Consider the following 18,968-nt stretch of genomic DNA (forward strand, 5'->3'; position numbering starts at 1 on the left):
ACCAGAAAAAAAAGAAAAGAGCCTCCACACCAAAAGCACAGCAACGCAGAAATCTATTTTAGTAGTCTCGGCTTGCAGCCTGCTTCAGTCTTATTCACCGTTACCGCTGGTCTCAACAAATTAGGTTCAAGCATAACATAAAGTGAAAAAAGTTAGGGAAAAAGACTTCAGATACTAAGTTTATAATTATGCCATTTCGCCCTACTTAGGTCAAACATCCAGAGTTCATCGCTCAGCAGTGAATTGCGCGATGTGGGTACTTGTTGCATTGGTTTTAATTCCATCTACTGAGGCACTCAGACGTCCAGGAGACGGACACCAATAAAACAACCCAAACCAGCCAACAGAGAGGTGTTAATATCCATCTGCAGCATGAAGCACACTTAAACCTACACAGTGCCCTCCCAGCACAAAACCCACCAAGTCAGCATCACACAGGCTGTAAAATAAAATAGTTCAGTTGCCATTGTTACAGGTGCTCAATTCACTCAGCGCCTCGCGTGGGGTGTTTGCACGCCCCCTCTGCTCCTCTCCTGCCTGCCTCCACCTCTACCCTTCGGTGGCAGCGTGAACAGCACATGCAGAAGGCAGCTCCTCTGACAAAAAAAATAGATTTTTTTGCTGGGTTTGTTTCCAACGAAAACAGTCCTCCCAGCACTTTGGAAAGCAAATGTGTGATACGAGGGGTGGGGAGGAAGGGAAGGGGGCCAGGTTGGGAGGGCTGAGCCTCTCCTTTTAGGCTGCCTGGGTTTCTTGACATAACTACAGGCTGGCTGCACCCAGTAGGAGCTGGAATCCAGATCTGTGCCACACAGCAGAGCTCGGCCCTCGGTCACAGCTCCCAGCGGTGGAGATGGAAATGCTTCAACAGACGTGCTGACAGGTGAAGTTACGTATGAGAATCTCCTCCAAATGCACGCTCGTGCCAGCTATCTCTACGCCGGACAGTGCTTAGTAATTTGGAGTGCATTCCGCTCAAAAATGTCCGAGTTTACTAAAAAGATGTTCAGCTTTTGCATATGGTTGATAGGAAAACTGTCTAGTCTTTTGGTCTTGGCAACACCAAAAAAAGAAGGAATGGTTAATGGGATACACTGCTACAAACTTCAGAAAGGTTTTATGAGAAGTGAGACATGCTTTATTTGAGAACTCTCATGTTCTACAGGTTATGTCAGCTGCCACAGTTACTTAATTTTTTCCTCCACTCTAGAAGACAAGACACGTATCTGTAGGAAAATAAATACCTTCTGAGTAGTGGTCTCCTTCTGGATTTGACTTTGCCGTAGCTTTTTCAATAAAACAAGTTTTGCTTCTTCTAACCGTAACTCTTCTTTTAGTTGTTTAATCATCCTCTCACGTTCCTCAGGACTGCTTTTCTGCAGGGCCAGGTAAGGCAATCGAGGATGGGAAAAGAGGAAGGGGGGGGAGAGTGTAAAGACAGATACCGTACAAGTTACGACAAGAACTTCCAGCATTATAATTGTCATGTATGTCTTAATATCACTGACATGTCTGCAATATCAGGACACAAACTGAGCACAGAAAAATAGAAGTCAGACAACAAATCTATGTTATGCCATGCTGAATAAGGGATATTATGCCCACAGACACAAATTTCACTAAAAAAACAATTCCTAAAAAAGCATACTTTAGAAGCATGTAAAAAAATAAGGAGGTAAGAGCCTAAGCAAATAAAGATAAATAATAATGATAATAAAAGGCACACATCAGCCTTTAACAGCTCCAAGACTGCCAGCCTGCAAATCAATCTTCAGGAAACCAGGTATCTACCTGACCCTGTGACTGCAGCTGTCTCTGCAGGAACAAGAGGAATGTTTTCTTACATCGAGATGGCAAAACTTGAAGTGTGTCAAGACAAGCAGACTCACCATGAGTGCCTCCGTGTTGGTCTCTTTTAATGCTATTTTTGTTAAACCATTCATTCTAGGGCTAGAAGGTTCATTGTCCGATAACACTATAACGTCTGGTGAGGGGACTCTCTTTTCTCTCTTTATTTCGCTGCAAATCAGAAGGAAAACACAGAGAATGAGTTAATGAAACAAACTAACAAAAACGACCACTTCACACTGCATAGCATTATTTATGACCTCCTGATAGATTATTCCCAAATCTCTCAAATTCCAAATAAACCCAGCACAGACGAGTTCCATCCATTTCTGTTCTCCTCCTAAATATGACACATTTTTGTACTGATAAGCTTCATGAGGCAAAACGCAGCCACAACAGACAGGAAAGGAGAATTCCTTCAAACCAGGAGCTTTTCCACCAGCCATTCCCTCCCTGCCAGAGGCAAGCCCTGCCAACTGTGGAGGGCAAAGGCTCTGCTTGCACGGGAAGGACCACCTACCCTCCCCTGGTCCAAAGCCACCAGGTCACTTAGTGCTTATTTAACGTGCTGCAAGGCAAAACCAGCCCCCCCTTCTCTTTTTCCCTTTCCTAGTGCAAGGGATTTTACATTGTGACCTTCCCCACCCAAGCTACTTGCCTGAATCCTAAGGAAACACAACTCAGCTCACACACATTCACTTACCTAAGTTTGAGCACTTTACGGCATAGTCTTCTTCATCCACCAACACTACTGAACTCTTTTGTTCAGCAGAAACCCCTAACAGTCTCAACACACAAACACACACACCTGCAAAGCTTTATCAAAAACTCCTGAAACATGTCCAGATGGATGTTGCTTTTAACTTTTTATTTGGTTTTAGTGCTTTAGTGTGTGCACCTCACAGCTAAACTCCTGACAATCCATCACCTCTCAGCCCTACCACACGATTATCATACGAGAAGAGCTGCACTGGCTTCGGACACGCAGCAGGGTCCCTGTCCAAGGAAATTTTAAGTGGAAGTTGAAGGGAGGAGCAGAACACCTTCAATAGCAGGATTTGGGATTTCAAACCGTAAAGCACAAGTGCTTCAGAGCAAGGTTTGTGGCACGTGAGAGCCGAGAGGTTTGGCAGGAGCGGTACGGAAACAGGACAGCACAACCCTCTGCACCGCCCAGGAAACAATGACAGTGCTTGCAAAAGGTCTGACAGCAAGAATAGCAGGAGAACGTAACACATGGCATTGTTTTGTTTTTCTTGTAACCCAAAACCAGAAGTAGGAACAATAAAGTTTACACTGAGAACCTTCTAACTTGCAGCGAGTTATGCTTTAGAAGAAACGCATAAAGAGCTCGTATCAAGCAAGACTAAGCAAATATTTAAGCGTGGCTTGTACTGCTCACTAACGAGAGATGCGGCACACAAGCTTTCTACTTTGAAATATCAGATGATTACTCCTCAGATCAAACAACAATTTCTAGACTTAACTGATACCCACATATCTTAAAAAACAAATAATTAAGTTAATCCTTATTATCCTTATTAATGATGCAAAGGGTATTCACACTAACATCACCAGAAAGCCGTGTATCCCCATAAGCCCTGTAAAACACACCTCCAGTAAACACTCATGGCACATCAAACAGTACTTTGGATAAAACAAAAACAGTTCAGAACACTGGAAAGAAAAAAAAAAAGCAGCTTTTTAAATGCAATTTCTATCTCAGTGAAATACAAGAGAAGGTAGAAGTGTCCTCTAGAGGGCACAGCGAGCCAGTAAACCCGAATCATTTAAACTCTGAGGCGGTTTCAAAAGTAGTAGTGGCACAGGTGAAACATTTCCAGCTTTTTCCTGCATCTCCATGCACCAAACTGGCTCCCGTGGCTCTCAGCAGGGCCATAACTGGCCCGGGCCCAGCTGCAGCCGGCACAGCAAGCTTCTCCTGGCAGTGGCGAGCGGGGACGGCAATGGGACGGGGATGGCACCGGCTCAGGGAGCCTCTCGCTGCTGAGCCCTTCTCAGACGACAGCTGGGGCTCAGTGTGAGTGAGGGGCTGGGATGGAACTGGAGCAGTGGCGCCTGCCTTCGCTCCTCCAGCTTTAAGGCTCAGTCCCTCCCAAGAAGCAGGAGTCACGCAGCAAGCCGAGACCCCCGTACGTGCGGGATTTGAGCGGATGGACGGCTCTGCACCCCAAATCATGCCCGTCTCCAAACCCCAAGGGACCTTTCCGCATGCTCCCCGCTTTGACCAGCCCGCACGGAGGGAAGCTGCAGGATCACAACGCAAACACAGCGCTGGAGGACTTTATTCTGCTGCAGACGTGACACTAAGCGATGCCTTTTGGAGGCTCTTTGGACCCTCAGCCAAGAAGCAGTGACCAAGCCAGGCGTCTCCCCACGCCACTCATGTCACTGTGTCACCCGGGCCACTTGGTGACACCTCACAGGTGCCAACGTGGCCGCTCTGGTGTCGGGGCTGTCAACTACGGACCCATTTATTTTACAAACAACCCCCTGCCTCGGGGGGGCTGGCGCTCAGCCCAGCTCGTGGGGAGGCCCCGGCCTCGCTGTGCTCCCCGTCGTGGGGTCCGAACCCGCTCCGGGGGCACCCAGCACCCCCGGGACCCCCGGAGGGCAGCGGGTGCCGCGGGCGGGCTCCGTCCTGCGGGGAGCGGGGCCACCGGCGGGTCACGTGAGACGGCGGGCACGTGACCTGCCACGGCGAAAACCATGGCAACGGCCGGTCCCAGCCGGTGCTGCCCGGCCTTCATTTTGTGAGGTGAGGTCGGGCCTCAGGTGCCGGCAGAGAAAATGGAGCGGGTCCGGCCCGCGGGGCCACGCCGCGCCTGGGGGCCCGCTGCCCGCCCCGGGGCACCCACGCCGAGGGTCACCTGGTGGTGTTTGAGGAAAAAAAAGGGAGAAAACCACAAAATGAGCCCTGACACAGTCACTCGCTTGCCGCACGGATCCCTCCTCGTTTTGTTTTCAGCGAGGGAGGCGATGGTTAAAGACGACGCTTGCCGGACCCCCGCGCCTCAGTTTCTCAAGATACCACAAGGGTGGGAGAAGAAAAAAAAAAAAAAAAAAAGAAAAAAAAGAGCTTAATCCCAAACTGGTTAAACAACATGTGCTGATAGGTGATGAAACACCTCAAGTGGAATGTCATCAGGAGGTTTGAGTTCATCAGCAATTAGCATACTGTGTCTGAGAAAAAAATAAAGACGTAAAGGAGCAACCAGACCTTTGAGAAGCAGCCCTCTGAGCTGCACAGGGATGTGTGCCCGTTCATTACTTGTACTTAGGAGAAAATAATGCTCAAAGAAAGTGCTCTATGGCAAGATACCACTGCTTCGCACCAAAAAGTAATAAAAAAAAAGTGTGTCTTGTAGGACCACGACATGAAATCAGGAACTAGCAAGTAACACCTTAGCTGTAACAGCTCTGTATTAAAAAGCATCCTTTACTCTCCAGCTGCAGAACAGAAGGAGATGAGACCAGGACCTCCATCACTTGCCTCATCTAAAGGCTTCCCTGACGCCATAGGATTTCTCTTTGCTAGACACATTATGATATGCCTGACAGCTCCATTCTAAAATGCTGGTCTAACAGCACCTGGATTAGAAACTACCACATTCAGAGTTTAAAAGTATATATAACAAAATTAAGACTATCACTCCTGAGATCCTCTGCAAGGGAAGCAAAGAACAGAGGATGTTTGCTTTGACTCTCCAATTCTGCTACTGAGCCTACGAAGCCAGTACTACCTACCCATTCGCTGGCAGAGATGAACATGGTACGCATGGTACAGAGCCTATTACACTTCCATAAAATCCTTACAGCATCAGAGCCACATTTCGGAGCATCTCCCACCTACCTACACCAATGGGCAAGCTGAGCCTGTTGATGCGAGACCTCTCAGAGGAAAGTCCTTTCTGCAGAGGGGAGACACCGTGTGCCTTTTAAAGGCGAGACATCCTGACCCCAGCAACAAAACTATTCATATTCAGTATCACTGGATTTATATCCTCAGCAGCATGACCGATTTTACAGCGGATGAGCTGGCACAAGACTGAACTCCAGAAACGTAGACCAGAACTCTGCAAAACAATCTTCCTTTATAAAGGAGTTTGCTCTACTCTTTTGTTAGCCTGTGTGTAAAGCAAAAAATTTAAAACAGATGTTTCAAAATAAGAAAGACAATGGAAATATCACCACTTTCAGAAAAATACTGCCACCAGCAGTTAATAATTTGGGATAGCTGCCCTGATACTGTGACCTTTATCCTCTGAAGCCATCAGGCATATCCTTTAGCTAAATAAAGGCATAGTTCTATTATTCTCACTTCAGCTTTCGTAAGTGTTGCTGTCTCAATCACTTGGGCTGTACGCGAGAAGATGAAAACAGCACTGCTGCCCAGCTACATACATCTATTTAAGCATCCGCAGCAATAAAACACAATTTAACAGAGACCTTGAAGAAAGTTGGTGTAAAGAATCAAACAAAGACCTCCTAAGTCACTAAGTGCCCTAGGAAAAAGGCCACACTTCCTCTAATACCCTCTTGTAAAACCTTAGAGCACAAGGACAGATGCATCACGCTATTCAAGAGTTCTCCTTTCGATCCTGTTGCATCCTCCAGCAATTCAGAGCACAACTACTCCAGGAAAAAAACAAACAAACAAAACCCAAACCAAACAAAAAAAGCCGCTTTCCCACAGGGACGCTGTATATTTAGTTGGTAATCTGAAGGAAAGGGGGTCAGGTGGCTGAATCCAACCTCGCAGGTCTGATTCCACGTAGCTGGGGCAGAAGAAGATGAATTCAACTGCTGTTTGAGGACGATACACCTGAGGGCTAAGGTATCTTGACATGGATTCGACTTCCCTGACAGATTCCCCTTCTTTGAGATGGAAGCCTCAGTGATACATGACCAAGGAAAATAAAGTTATAAACTTAATGCCAGTAAGAGAAAAAGAGATGCCCAGGGCCTACCGGCTCCGGCACAAGTTTCATCTCGGAGGATGCTCACTGCAGCCCAGTTCATGGAAGAACTCCCCTATCACAAGAAGCAGCCTGCGCGTTTGGTCATACCGATCCAGAAGCATTACGCCAAAATAAGCTGCCTTTTACAGACCAGATCTCATCCATGCTCTAAAATGCCCTTTCAATCCCTCTTCCAAACAGATAAATAAATAAAACAAAAAATCAATGCGATGCTCAGTTGTTAAAGTTACAGAACTACTGACCTGAATCATGAAATTCCCCACTGCAGAGCAAGAGACCTACAAAGCCTCATCCTGTGGCATGCCAACATACTCTGTCTGTCTGTAGGTAACTGACGGAAGCACCACAACTATTACTTAGTCTAAAGTTTAATCTACATTAGCAAATATGCAGCAGTTTTGCCTCAGTCCATTCAGCAATCTCTTGTATACACTCATCCAAAAATACTTGGCAGGGAGGGAAGACAAACAAGGAAAGAACAAGCAATGCAGTAGGGAAAAGAGAGAATTTTTTTCTGGAGATATAATATCTACACGAATCAAAGCAGTTGTGATGGATCTAGCAATTGCGGTGTGAAACTGAAGCAAAACAAACTTCACTCCTTATCTGCCCTTCCTCTGAACATAAATTAAATTTTAATCAAACTATCTCTGCATTTAAAATAAAACATTAAAGTTCCCCAAGAAACTTTGGCATCAAATTTTTTACAGCATCCCTTGGTAGAACACATACCACGAGGTATTAGATGCAACATACATACGCTGAGAAGGAGATGTGAAGGACGGGGCCGTGCCTTGTTTCCAGTCCCGTTAATGGATAGAGAGGAGCCCATTACTGGTGCTGCACAAGCACCGATCCCAGTTAATTCCAGTAAAGTGGGGAGTTTGATCAGCCGACCCAGACTGCATTCTGATGTGCTTAAACACATAGTAAAATTTCAGAGTCAAATCCATCCATTTAGGAAGTTTTAAATGTGATTTGGCCAGCTTAAAAACAAAACAAATAACAAATCCCAAACTCAAAACCCTTCAAAGCACCAACGTTTAGCATCCAAACCCTAACACGAAAATTCAGGGCACAGCAACTAGGCCAACTTTCATGCAATCTCAAAACAATTTCTATTCGATGTTATTTTGATTATACCATACAACGAAGGGAGAACGTGATTATTCTGAGGTTCCAGAGCAGCATTCCCCAAGCACACAGATCATAACCAGCAAGACCTAAAATTAAAGGAAATAAAGAGTTCAGACAGATTGCCTTGAAAGCACCAACTGTAGGGATGCCTACAAACTCTTCATTCTCATCTCTCCTGGCAGTGTTCATTTAAGCAAACAAGCCGTGGCTTAAGTCAAGCCAGCTCACATGTAATTTCAAGCAGCAAGAGCTTAAAGCTGTGGGTCTATCTCATACTTGTGTGTAACACACATCAGGAGACAACAGAAGGGTGCAAGCAATTTTGGGGGAATATAAAGCAAACGTATCAAATGCAGACTCTTTGGCTTAGCCAGACTTCTGTTTCTACTGGAAGGAAAATCCAGACTCTAGCTTGACGTGAGTAATACAACACAATGAATAGAGTAATTTGTGGATTTTTTTTTAAACAACTGAGACCCCATCTGATACAGAATCTGTAAAAATATTTTTTATCATCCAGTTTTAAATTGGTTTTGATCAAGCCGCAATTAATGCAGACGAGATAGTTAATATGCTAATTCACCACTCTTGGCAAATAAATAGAGGAAAAATAGCAAGACATTCAACTGCCTAAAAAGTCTTCCAGTTTTCTTTACACAGAACACTTTCACCCCGAGATTACCGACAAGACAAAGTAAGAACTAGGGATAGCTATTTAACAACACCGCGCAGTTTTTGGGTGCTCCCGTGAAAGAAGCTAACGATATAAACAGCCTCGCAACCACAATAGCAGAAGTGCAGCTCATGGTGGTCAAGCCAGAAGCCCACTCTTCTATTTACATTTTATTAAAAATATCACCATCACTGCCGGCATCGTGCTTGTACGCTCTAACACCACCACCGTCCTGCCTCCTCCCTCTTCTTGTACCACTGAGAAGTCTCAGCTTTGACAATTCTGAAATGAAATCCATTTTGAGGTCACCTATTTGGAGACTTACTGTCATTTTGAAGATTTGGTTTAAGATAGCACAACCAAATGCAACAGAGCTGCTCACGGGGCCAAGTTGCGTTCTTGTCTGTCAATGCTCCCATCCCAGCTCATGAACAATGTTTTGGGATAACATGATGCTGCTCCTGAGGGATTCTGATGCTTCTCCTCCAGCACAGAGGACAGTTTGTCCCCGTGGACACGTCTGAGGACGGCAGCTCCTGGCCAGGTAGCTGGTGATAAGATTGCGCCCAGGAACATCTCTCGTGGTCTCTACTCAAGCTTTCTATGAGTAGACCAGAAGTCGTGAGCTTAACCAGGCCTGCATACACAACTAGTTTGTTTTGTCTGGATCAGGAAACACCACTAAAAAACCACCAAAACCACCACCATAGCAAAGTGCCAGAGCACGCAGCACAGATGAAGGGAACTGAACCTGGAGCACAACAAACGCAACGTGATGCAGCAGGCAGGACGATCCAAGACCGGCTCCAGGAGAAGGTGCCAGCCTCGGCTGGAAACGACTGATGCTACATGCAGGGCAAAGTGCTGGTAGGAGACTTCTGTGCTTAGGGGGAAGGAAAGAACAAAGTGATGAAGAGAGGAAAGGGAAAGCAGAGCTCGGAGGAGTGGTAAGAGGGCAGAATTCGACCAGCTTAGATAAACGTTCCCTCTAGCACCCATAGTGACGTACATCAGCGTATTCAAAAGCAAAGCAATTCACACATGACACTATTTTACCATCCCACTGCAAAGGGTACGTGTTCTTATCAAGAGGGGACAACTCTTTCCTCCCATTCCTCCTCTGCAGTAGGTCCAGCATAATTACACACCAGCGTAGCTAGCTCCCAGCACTGCAAAAACACCGTGCAGAGGAGCAAGATTTTGGTTTGGCCTTGGGTGACCTCTCATCAAAGACTTCTACCACTACAGACTTTCTTCTGTTTCTTCTGGCATCAGAAAATGTGCTCAAACCAGATCCTATTTTTAAATTTAACTTCAATGTTTAGGAAAAAAAAATATTAAGAGAAATGCATTTTTCAAGTTTAACGCGCAGATATTGCCAGGTCTATATTTCAAATTCTGAAAAATCAACTGATTTCAGAAAGATAATCCATTCAATCAGCTTTACTTCAGCTAAACTGTGATTATTGCTGGGCCACCTTTTCCAAGGAAAATATTATGTTTTCAGTTCTAAAAGCATTAAGGAAGTTTAAAAGCCAAAACACCATACATCACGAAGCATGAATTTACCCAACCAAGAAGTCTGTAGTAGTTCAGTCATTTTAAGCAACAGCTTTTATTCATCTCCTCAGAAAACCAGCTCCGTTGCTTTAAAAACACGGGTATTATGAAAGCTGCAAGCTGAATTCCTCTGAAGATCAAAGGTCTGGAAGGTAAGTCCCTCACTTAATTTCAGAAGGGATTTTTTTTTTTCCTTCCCCACAATTGCCAACTGTACTCTTATATATGCAAGGGATCAGATTCATCCAGAGACAAGTTTCCTCTATATCAAAGGCATCTTCAGACTCGGATTGCATTCCCGGGGAGGTGTTTGCATCCTGAGGCTGGTCGGCAGCGCTCCCGGCGCGGAGCACGGCATCACCACGATGCAGGAGCCGAGCCCAGAGGCTCAGGAGCTGCTGTGCCACTTCCAGAAGTCCACAGAACCGTTCAGGCTCGCTCTTTGCCACTTGGGAAGACCCAAGGTTTAATCCCTCTCTATTAAGAGCACTGTATGAATACAGGTTTTGAAAGGCGTTCCAACTTACAAACTGCATCCAAAGGATTTACCTGAAACCTCACCAAATTCTTAATTATATTTATTACGATTAACTTCAGTGGACTTGGGATAAGTCTCCTCGCCTCTCCTCACGCCTCCCTACACAAGCATATTTTTTGTATGGGGAAGCCTCCTCTCCCTTCTTGCCGAAACCAAATACAACAATATCCTATTACCACCTGAAATGAGAAGGCTGTACGGAAAGAGGATGTTCTCTCATCTCATCTCAATAGGTGTTATTGTTCCAGATGCTCTCTGGGAAGTTAAGTGTACAGCTCCTTGTTCATCATCCTGTTTGTGCGCCTTGCAGCACACAAACAGAGCATAAACACTGGCACGCATTTCAAAAACATAAAATCACAAAGAGCATATGCATGTGGGGGCAAGTACTACAACAAAAGAGTAAGGATACCTGATTCCAATTTATTAGCTTTTTGGTATGAGCAATCTTTTTAGATATTCTTCAGAAATCACAGTATGCATACTTGTGTTAATGAGCAGTTAGTGATTATGCCAAAAGATAGCTGAAGAGATTTACTCCTAGCCAGCACAACACAACTGCTTGACATGGAAGTCACCACATATCCCCGTCAACTTTTCCTGGGCAAGACATAAGTACCTCCTAGCCATCAACTTCAGCAGCTCGCAGAATTGTCCCTTTTGCAGACGGTTTATGCAGAAAGCTGAAAACCCTCACTTTGCCTCAATTAAGCTGATGGGAGAGGTCTTGTTTTACAAATACCGAAGCAGTATTTGAATAAAGCTACCAGGCTCTTGCGATCCATGTTCCTTCTCAAGCATCAGAAGTCGGGAAAAGTTCACAGATGAACTGCCATTAAACATCAAAGATACCAATTTTCCCAGTAGCACTCATAAGCGCCCCTCCTCCCAATAACTCCTGTGCAGTTGATAAGAATCTCATGTTTTCAGTTTCTCACCTCAAATCTGCACTGCTGTAATAGCTCACATCCAAGCAGATACAGATTTATCACCCTGAGAACTGTTTAACCCATTTCGCACAGACAAGCCTCAGTTCTTACATATTACTACTCCAACATCAGCCAGTGGCAGAGTGGGGAATAAATGAGGCTTCTGACTTCCCCTTCAACATGCTGGATCTTTCTGCACTAAAAATAAAGTAAGGTCTTCAGGGTGGCAGAGTTTTTATCCTGGTACAGATGGAATCTGGGTTAGAAATACGGTGGAAGATTTGGAATCTGCCTTTAAAGCGATGCCCTTTCATCTGCGTGTCAGAACCACACGATTCATTTGTATATCTCAAATACAAGTCAAAGGAAACATCTTACATTTTTGTAATAAGATTCTCCAAAGTAATCAGCAACTTTGAATTCATGCTTTCAGATGTCAGAATTCAGACATCTTAAGGAGGCTGGACTTTCTAAAAAGTACTAAGAATCTGTCCTACAAAGAACTGCTGCAGACGGGTGATGTCTTTTCACAGTGCTTCCAGTGTCAAAATCCACCAATTACCATAAAAAGAAAGTCAGACTTCTCCATACATACTCTGTCAGGAAGAATCACGTTGCAATTAAAACTCCTCTGTTTGGGCAATTACCATCTATTATTTTTCCCTATATCACAGCTCAATTAAAAAAACAACCTTCTTCCTCACCTAAATCTCAATCAGTAGCTGAAAATGCGTTCTTTTTCTAACCTGTACATTTTTCTATTCAAGACTGCATTTCTTTACTCAGCTGCTCATCACAGCTGCCACTGCCGTCAGAGCTCGTGTTAGAAAATCAGTAGGGAAGTTACACTGAAGTAGCTGTTGAACGTCACACCAAGTACCGGAGCTGCGACTTACACTGAAGATTTAGATTCCTGCTACCTTTTAGACATGAAGAACTTCTTCCCAGTGCCGTCTGACCACGTTTTCCTGTGCAGGTATCCCCAGTGCTACTGCACAAGTGCAGCACGTAGGTCACAACTCACCTTTTTGAAGTACTCATGTCCACAGGCTCATCTCCCGTCTGAACCTCCACTTTAATGGTTGCTTTCACCTCTCCACTTTTTAATAATCCTTGCACTTTTCCAGCTCCGGGATCCGTTTTTATTTTCATGTCGCCTTCAGCAGTTATATCAGTTCCTAATAGTCCTTTCTCCATTTTTAGTTTTTTACTGTCCACATCGTTATGCGTTATCTCACGTTCTAAGGCTCGTTTCTGACTTCGTGTCCTGCATGCTTCCTCTGTCATTGTGAGGCTCTGGGGAGAGAGGAGACACAACGAGTTAAGTACATTGGAAAAAAAGTAAGTTGGACAAAACACCTTAACTTCAAAACAGGGCAAAGTACATCGGTTACTGCAAAAGAAGTTCAGAAAGAGCAATAAAAGTTCTGCTGGTACGCTCACTTACCCTATCTTCAACATACATCTCAGGCTGAAGCTATTAAGCACCCAGCATCACCGTACTTAAGCTTTTCATGTTAAGCAAAAACAAACAAAAAAATAAAAGCCAAACAAGAAAACACACAGAGACCCCTCCGAGTACAAACTAGAAGCAGGAAGAATAATAATAATAAAAAAAGCCTGCACCAGAGCACGGGAGAATACGCAACCCCCCCCTCGATTAAAAAAGTTTGGACCGCTACCAAAAAGCAGGAAGAACGAATGTATTTGCCTCCCATGCAAATAACCGTAATTACAAAATTCGAGATTAGGATCTCCCTGGGACCGCTGCCACGTCTCTCCTAGGACCTAAGCCCGGCTGCGAGTTTCGGGAAGCGGGCGTTACGGGGAGACGGGACCACCACACCCTGCGTGGAGAGAGGCTTCCATGTTTCTTGACAGCCTGCCACCAGGCGCTACGGCACTGCCATTGTAATAAAACCGCTCAAGTTGAGACTTTCTCCCCTCCTGGCGAGAGGAAGGCTGGGCTGGGGGGGACCACGCTTAACTCCTCGCCTGCCAGCGGCGCGGGGAGCCCGGCTCCGGGCGGGCTGCGCCATGGCAGCCGGCACTTCGGTACCTGCGGACACCCCTCGGACGCGGAGCTGAGTCAGGCTTTGATCCCATGACATCACTGGGCTCCACATGACCCTTCCCAGGATGCAGCCTGCGAGACAAAGCACTTTCCAGAAACCAGTCTGAGCCGGCGGCAGGCAACCCGCAGCGGGGTTAACCCCGCCGCCCGGCCGGCACCCGCCGGCGCCCGCAGCATCCCCGCTCCTCCTCCTCCTCCTCCTCCTCCATGCTCCTCCGCTCAAAGCACCAAGGGGGCGGCATGAGGGAAAAGGGGGAGCACCCCCCCCCCCCCGCCTTGCATTCCCAATTAATTAATTTTAAGAATTCCTCCCATCCCAGATCACCCCCCCTCCCCTTAAACTAGATTTCAAGAGCAAGGCCGACGCACAATAGTTGGACAAAGTCTTTGAAACGTTTTTAGCGCTGAGCGATTAACATAATTATGCAACGTAATTAACCTCCGCTCACCCCCCCCCCCCCCAGCCCCCCCTTATTCAACAATGTCACATAAGCGTTACGTGAAATCGCAGTTTTGGTGGTGTAAGCCCTGTGCAAGTGACCGCAAATTTCTCTGTGCGGTGTTGTACAAATAATTTTTTTTTTAATTATTTTTAGAGAAAAAAGAAAAACTGACAATCAGTCAATGCGCGGGGCGGCTCCGCTCAGCTCATCTGCTGTGCCAGCCTGACCATGCCTGAACTCACAGCAGGGAAAGGAAGGTGTGCACTGCTGAGGCCGAGGTGATTTTGGTGTCTGAGAGAGGCAAACGCAGCACACGAGAGGCAGCCAGCAGCACCCAGGGGTCCCAAACCCCACTTGGGGCTCAGCACCTCGAGAGCACAGCTCTAAGCGCAGCCAGCCCCGTGCTTTAAGTGCCTCTGCTGACAATAAGGCAGCAAGGCGATTGCTCCTCGCTCTGAACGAGCTATCCAACAACCCGACCAGGAATCACAGAAATTACTCCTATCAACTCGCTGCGAACGTACCCGACCCCAGAGCTAAAGCAAAGTGCTGCCCAGCCTGCTAGCAGCCAGCTCACATACACTGAGATTTGCCACCGATCGCAGAGACTTTCCAGGAGCAGGACTGCTTAGTCAGTAGGAAACCTCCTCTAAAAATAAAAAAAATGCCCAACCTGGGTTCATTTTCAGCACCTTCATATTCTGCAGTCTTGCATGGACAAGCAGCACCACTCCCAAAGCCTGTGCTGATCCGATGGCTACGGCGGCCTGTGCCTCCGTGCTTCAGGGACTCGGGCCCCAAATTTTAAAGGCATTTATAAGACGTAATTGCTGCTACTTCGTTATCCCCATTTATGATTGGGGTGGGGAAAAGCAGTACTTTGGGCTATAGTGGGATGTTTCATACCAGATTACAGGCAGAGCTGCCAGGCAGAACTCTGCACACTCACAGTTCAATCTCTCTTACCTGCACTAACTTCATAGGCAATGGAAACAATCTAAATCTTGCATTTGCAGTGAGTTTATGTAAGAAATATTACACAGCCAAAATCATACCAGTAGCAGAAAACCAGGTAATGAACAATTGCAATGGAGAGGCAGACGCTGGGCACCCCACTCAACATTTCCAGGTGCAAACCCTCCACACAAAACTCCCTGCACAGGTCAGCCTTGTCACAGCCTTGATGAAAACGCAGGATGCACCTCTTCAACAAACCCTTTCCTACTACGGATTCTCCAGGACATGACACAGGCCGGTGGCAAACAGCCTTTCTGATGGCCAAGCCCTGCAGCTTCCACTGGCTCAGGGCTCTCCCATCTCCAGCTCTAGGAGAGCCAACACAAGGCCAGACACTGGAAATTCTGCATCACCTGTGAGCAGTTAATTAAATCCATTTATATTTACAGCACTACCTGGCACCCTGCAATTCTTTCCCAAATGAGAAGCAGCCACTTGTTCTTGTAACATCATCGCTCCCTTACCAGATACTTAACCCAAACGTTTAGCTGGAAATGGTTTCATCCTCCTCGTGCGTTCAGTACTCGCTGTCAAGAAGCTCGCAGGGTCAGTTCTCCTTGGAGCAATGGTGCTGCTGCTGCTACGGTAACTTTTCTGCAAACTAAAACTCAGCCCAAGTTTTTGTTAACAGCACAGCATTTTGTCACAACGACGTGGGCTGGAAGGCAGCAACTGGAACAGCAATTGCTAGGGAGAAGAGTATTTGTAGCACAAGGGAAACAGCACGTTGTGCAGACCTGCGTTACCAGAGAGACCTTGGGACTAGATTACACCAAGATTTTACAGCTAAACCTGAAGAATGCAGGTGCAGGCTCAAGGTTTATACACGCTGTCATAGAGAGATCTGGTTCCATGGTTGCCCTACCACTGCAGTACTGATTAAGTCGTATTTATTGTAGATGAGCCCTAAAATAGTTGTTTTAACCCTTTCGGGAAATGGTACTAGAAAAGTTTGCTGATACGGATGCACATGCAGAGAGACCTAAAGGAAAATAAATGTAGCATTGAGAGAAGGAGAGGAGAAAAAGGACAAAAATAACGAGGAGGATTTCTTAAAAAGGTCATTCTCCCTCCTTTTTCAGGGAAAGAGAGGGAAACTGGTAGTGTCAGAGGCTTTTATGGGAAGCACCTGTGTTACTGGGCCTCACCTCCTGCACCTCCAAGGGCATCAAGAAGTAGGAGCACAGTTCGGCAAGTCTTCTGCAGGATGGGTTTCACATAGTGGCCAACTATACAAAGCGCTTCCCAAACCAGCCTAAACTCAAGACCTGTAGGAGAAGACTGAAACCAGAAGCCTGCCCTGAGAGAAGAGGAGGAGGAAGAGGGCACTGGCACCAGCAGGGACGTCCCAAAAGGATGTGAGCTGCTTCTTTTATGACAGAAGAGGTTAAGAGAAACCCCAGCTGAGGTGGGGAGAAAGTTCCCTCCTGATGGCAGATCTGGCATCATCCCCAGCAGGTACGATGGCACACCTGCCATCAGATGAGCCTGTACCACACCATGGCAAAACAGCACCTTACAAGTACCCCCACTACCTTGGCTCCTACAGATTCCTCTCTCCACTCCCAGAAGGAAACTATCTGTTGGGGTGGGGGAAGATGCAGAGCCCCTCCTAACTCCCACAGACAAAAAGGGCAAGTCCCGAAGCACAACAGAGTTTGTGTTTAGATTTCACAACTTTAACCGAGAAAAAAAAAAAAAAAGGAATGGATCTGTACACTCAAAGCCTGTATTCTCTGCCATGTTCCAGCAAGTCCACTGAATTTATTGAGATCACATCTTCACCAATTGATTCCACCAGATGGGAATAAATCAGCTGGATGTTTCAAAAATACCCAGGCTCTTTCAAGGATAACATAGCAGTTTTGAAGCTATTCTCTAAATCCCCATTCTTGCTCCTCCACCACTAACAGCAACAGGACCAACGCGAAGTGTAAACAGCTTCGGTTCAACTCGACTGTACCTTTATTTTAAAGAAGGAAGAGTAAGTAAGGGCTATGCAGTAAATTTTAAGTTTTTATGGATGGTTCTGCTTTTTATTACAAGGAACAGCATAGCTTGGGGCGGAGCGCCTGGAAACTAAGCAGCAAATACTCAGCTTTAAGTGCCATCGCTGTAACAGATTAACCACTATGATCAATTCAAAAGGCAGTTTAGTGCACAACATAAAACACTGTAAACTCCTCGGACTGCAGGCCACAGGATTACACCTGGTCAGCCCAAAGTCTCATCAAGAAGCAAGTCCTCTGTGCTGTTCCGCTGCCCTTTGAGCACGTTGCCAACAGGAAAAACTCAAGCCTCCTTGGAGTTCACTGCCTGGGTCTGCCAGCCTGGGGAGCATCGTGCTCGGTGCCAGAGGCAGGGAGCTCCTGCACCGTCACCTGCTCGCTCGCTTTTGCCTCTGCTGGAAAAGTTACAGAACAGGGAAAAAGTCAGAATGTTCCAGTTTGGGACTTGGGAAATTAATTACTCTGTGCTGATTTTTCCAGATGTGCAATCCAGCCCAGAATAAACCTAAACAGCTGCAGAAGCCGTGCCTGGCTCACCCGGCTCTGCCCCATCAGGGCACCTCCAGGCAACCAGGGAGCAGCCGGAACAGGTTTGGAGCACAAGCACACACAGGGAATGCTGACACCGTGCATGGACACAAAACCACAATTAAAAAAAAAAAAAAAAAAGGAAAGAAAAAGCACGCTTTGCTTGCTGTTTGTAATGTACACTTCCACTTTTCCCTGCATCACACTCAGTTATCCGTATCGCCTCCTCTCTCCACTCCCATTCATGATTTATAACTTCCTCATACAAACTTCAAGTAATTCCTTCACAGGAAAGCACTTATGCTCACTTTTTTTTTCCCTACTATTTAGCTCAACTTGGTAGCACGAAATAAAAAGGGCTGAAGTTAAAATTACATCCTGAGGCTTTGCTAGAATCAACACTGCTGGTGAGCACCGGCAGCAGATACGGGCTCAGCGCAGTCCATTTGCAGACGGCCTCGGATCCCTCAGCAGCCACACACAAACCTGTCCGGCTATGTGGTATTCACCCTTTTCAGTAGCCAAAAACAAAGATCAACAGCCCTCTTTCCCAGCATGATCTGGAAACTTTTACAGTGAGAGGAAAAAAAAAAAAAGCAAGGTTACAGAAGAGGAAACGGGGAGGTTAAGACGCATCCAAGTCAATGCCCCTGAGTGAAAAGAAGTCAGGGATGGCTTTGGATGTTCCCTAAATGCAGCTGATCACAAAGTTTCTGGCTCAGCAGTCGCTCGGACCCAGCACAGCCCCTGCACACACCAGACCTGCCTCCGGCAAGCACAGCCGCCCGGACCACCTGCACGCCCCCTCCCCACCATGCCTACCAATTAATTTCTCGTAGCAGCATGCAGGAAAGTTTCTGTAAGAAGTTGTTTCAACTGAGCTTAATTATGTCATAAGCGCTTTTATTTCCTACATACTCATTGATAACGAAGCTAGAAGTGAGATCTCTGACAGAGTTGTTAAAAATTATTGTGTGTGTACCACTGTGTGAAGGTGTTCACGTCTGCATGTGTATTAATGTGCATACATGTGCACACACAGGAGCTCATGACCTCGTTGTATGAATTTTTAGAGGAATAAACTTCAGATATCCAACTTAAAAAAAGAATTAATGCAATAGGGGAAGGATGATAACAGGGGGGTCAAAAAATAATAACAACAACACGAGGCCCACACCTGAGCTCCCCTGGGCACCCCAGGGCCTGTCC

The 18,968-nt window shown here is 46.2% G+C and overlaps 1 protein-coding gene across 11 annotated transcripts in view; it reads right to left on the reverse strand.

Annotated features, from left to right (window-relative positions):
• The window catches only part of GATAD2A (GATA zinc finger domain containing 2A), a 64,049-nt gene that overhangs the window by 12,379 nt on the left and 32,702 nt on the right, over positions 1–18,968 (reverse strand). For 10 of the 11 annotated variants that reach the window (XM_035569764.2, XM_035569776.2, XM_035569760.2 and 7 more), the window contains 3 exons: positions 12,713–12,984; positions 1,890–2,019; positions 1,245–1,376 (listed from right to left, as the gene is read on the reverse strand). In XM_035569764.2, the coding sequence (XP_035425657.1) occupies positions 1,245–1,376; positions 1,890–2,019; positions 12,713–12,975 (525 nt within the window). In that variant the 5' untranslated portion in view covers positions 12,976–12,984. Of the gene's footprint in view, positions 1–1,244; positions 1,377–1,889; positions 2,020–12,712; positions 12,985–13,424; positions 13,780–18,968 lie in introns of those variants that run through there. The other variant, XM_035569771.2, reaches the window with a different exon arrangement.

This window comes from Cygnus atratus, chromosome 26 (genome assembly GCF_013377495.2).
Source record: "Cygnus atratus isolate AKBS03 ecotype Queensland, Australia chromosome 26, CAtr_DNAZoo_HiC_assembly, whole genome shotgun sequence".
Classification (NCBI taxonomy): Eukaryota; Metazoa; Chordata; class Aves; order Anseriformes; family Anatidae; genus Cygnus; species Cygnus atratus.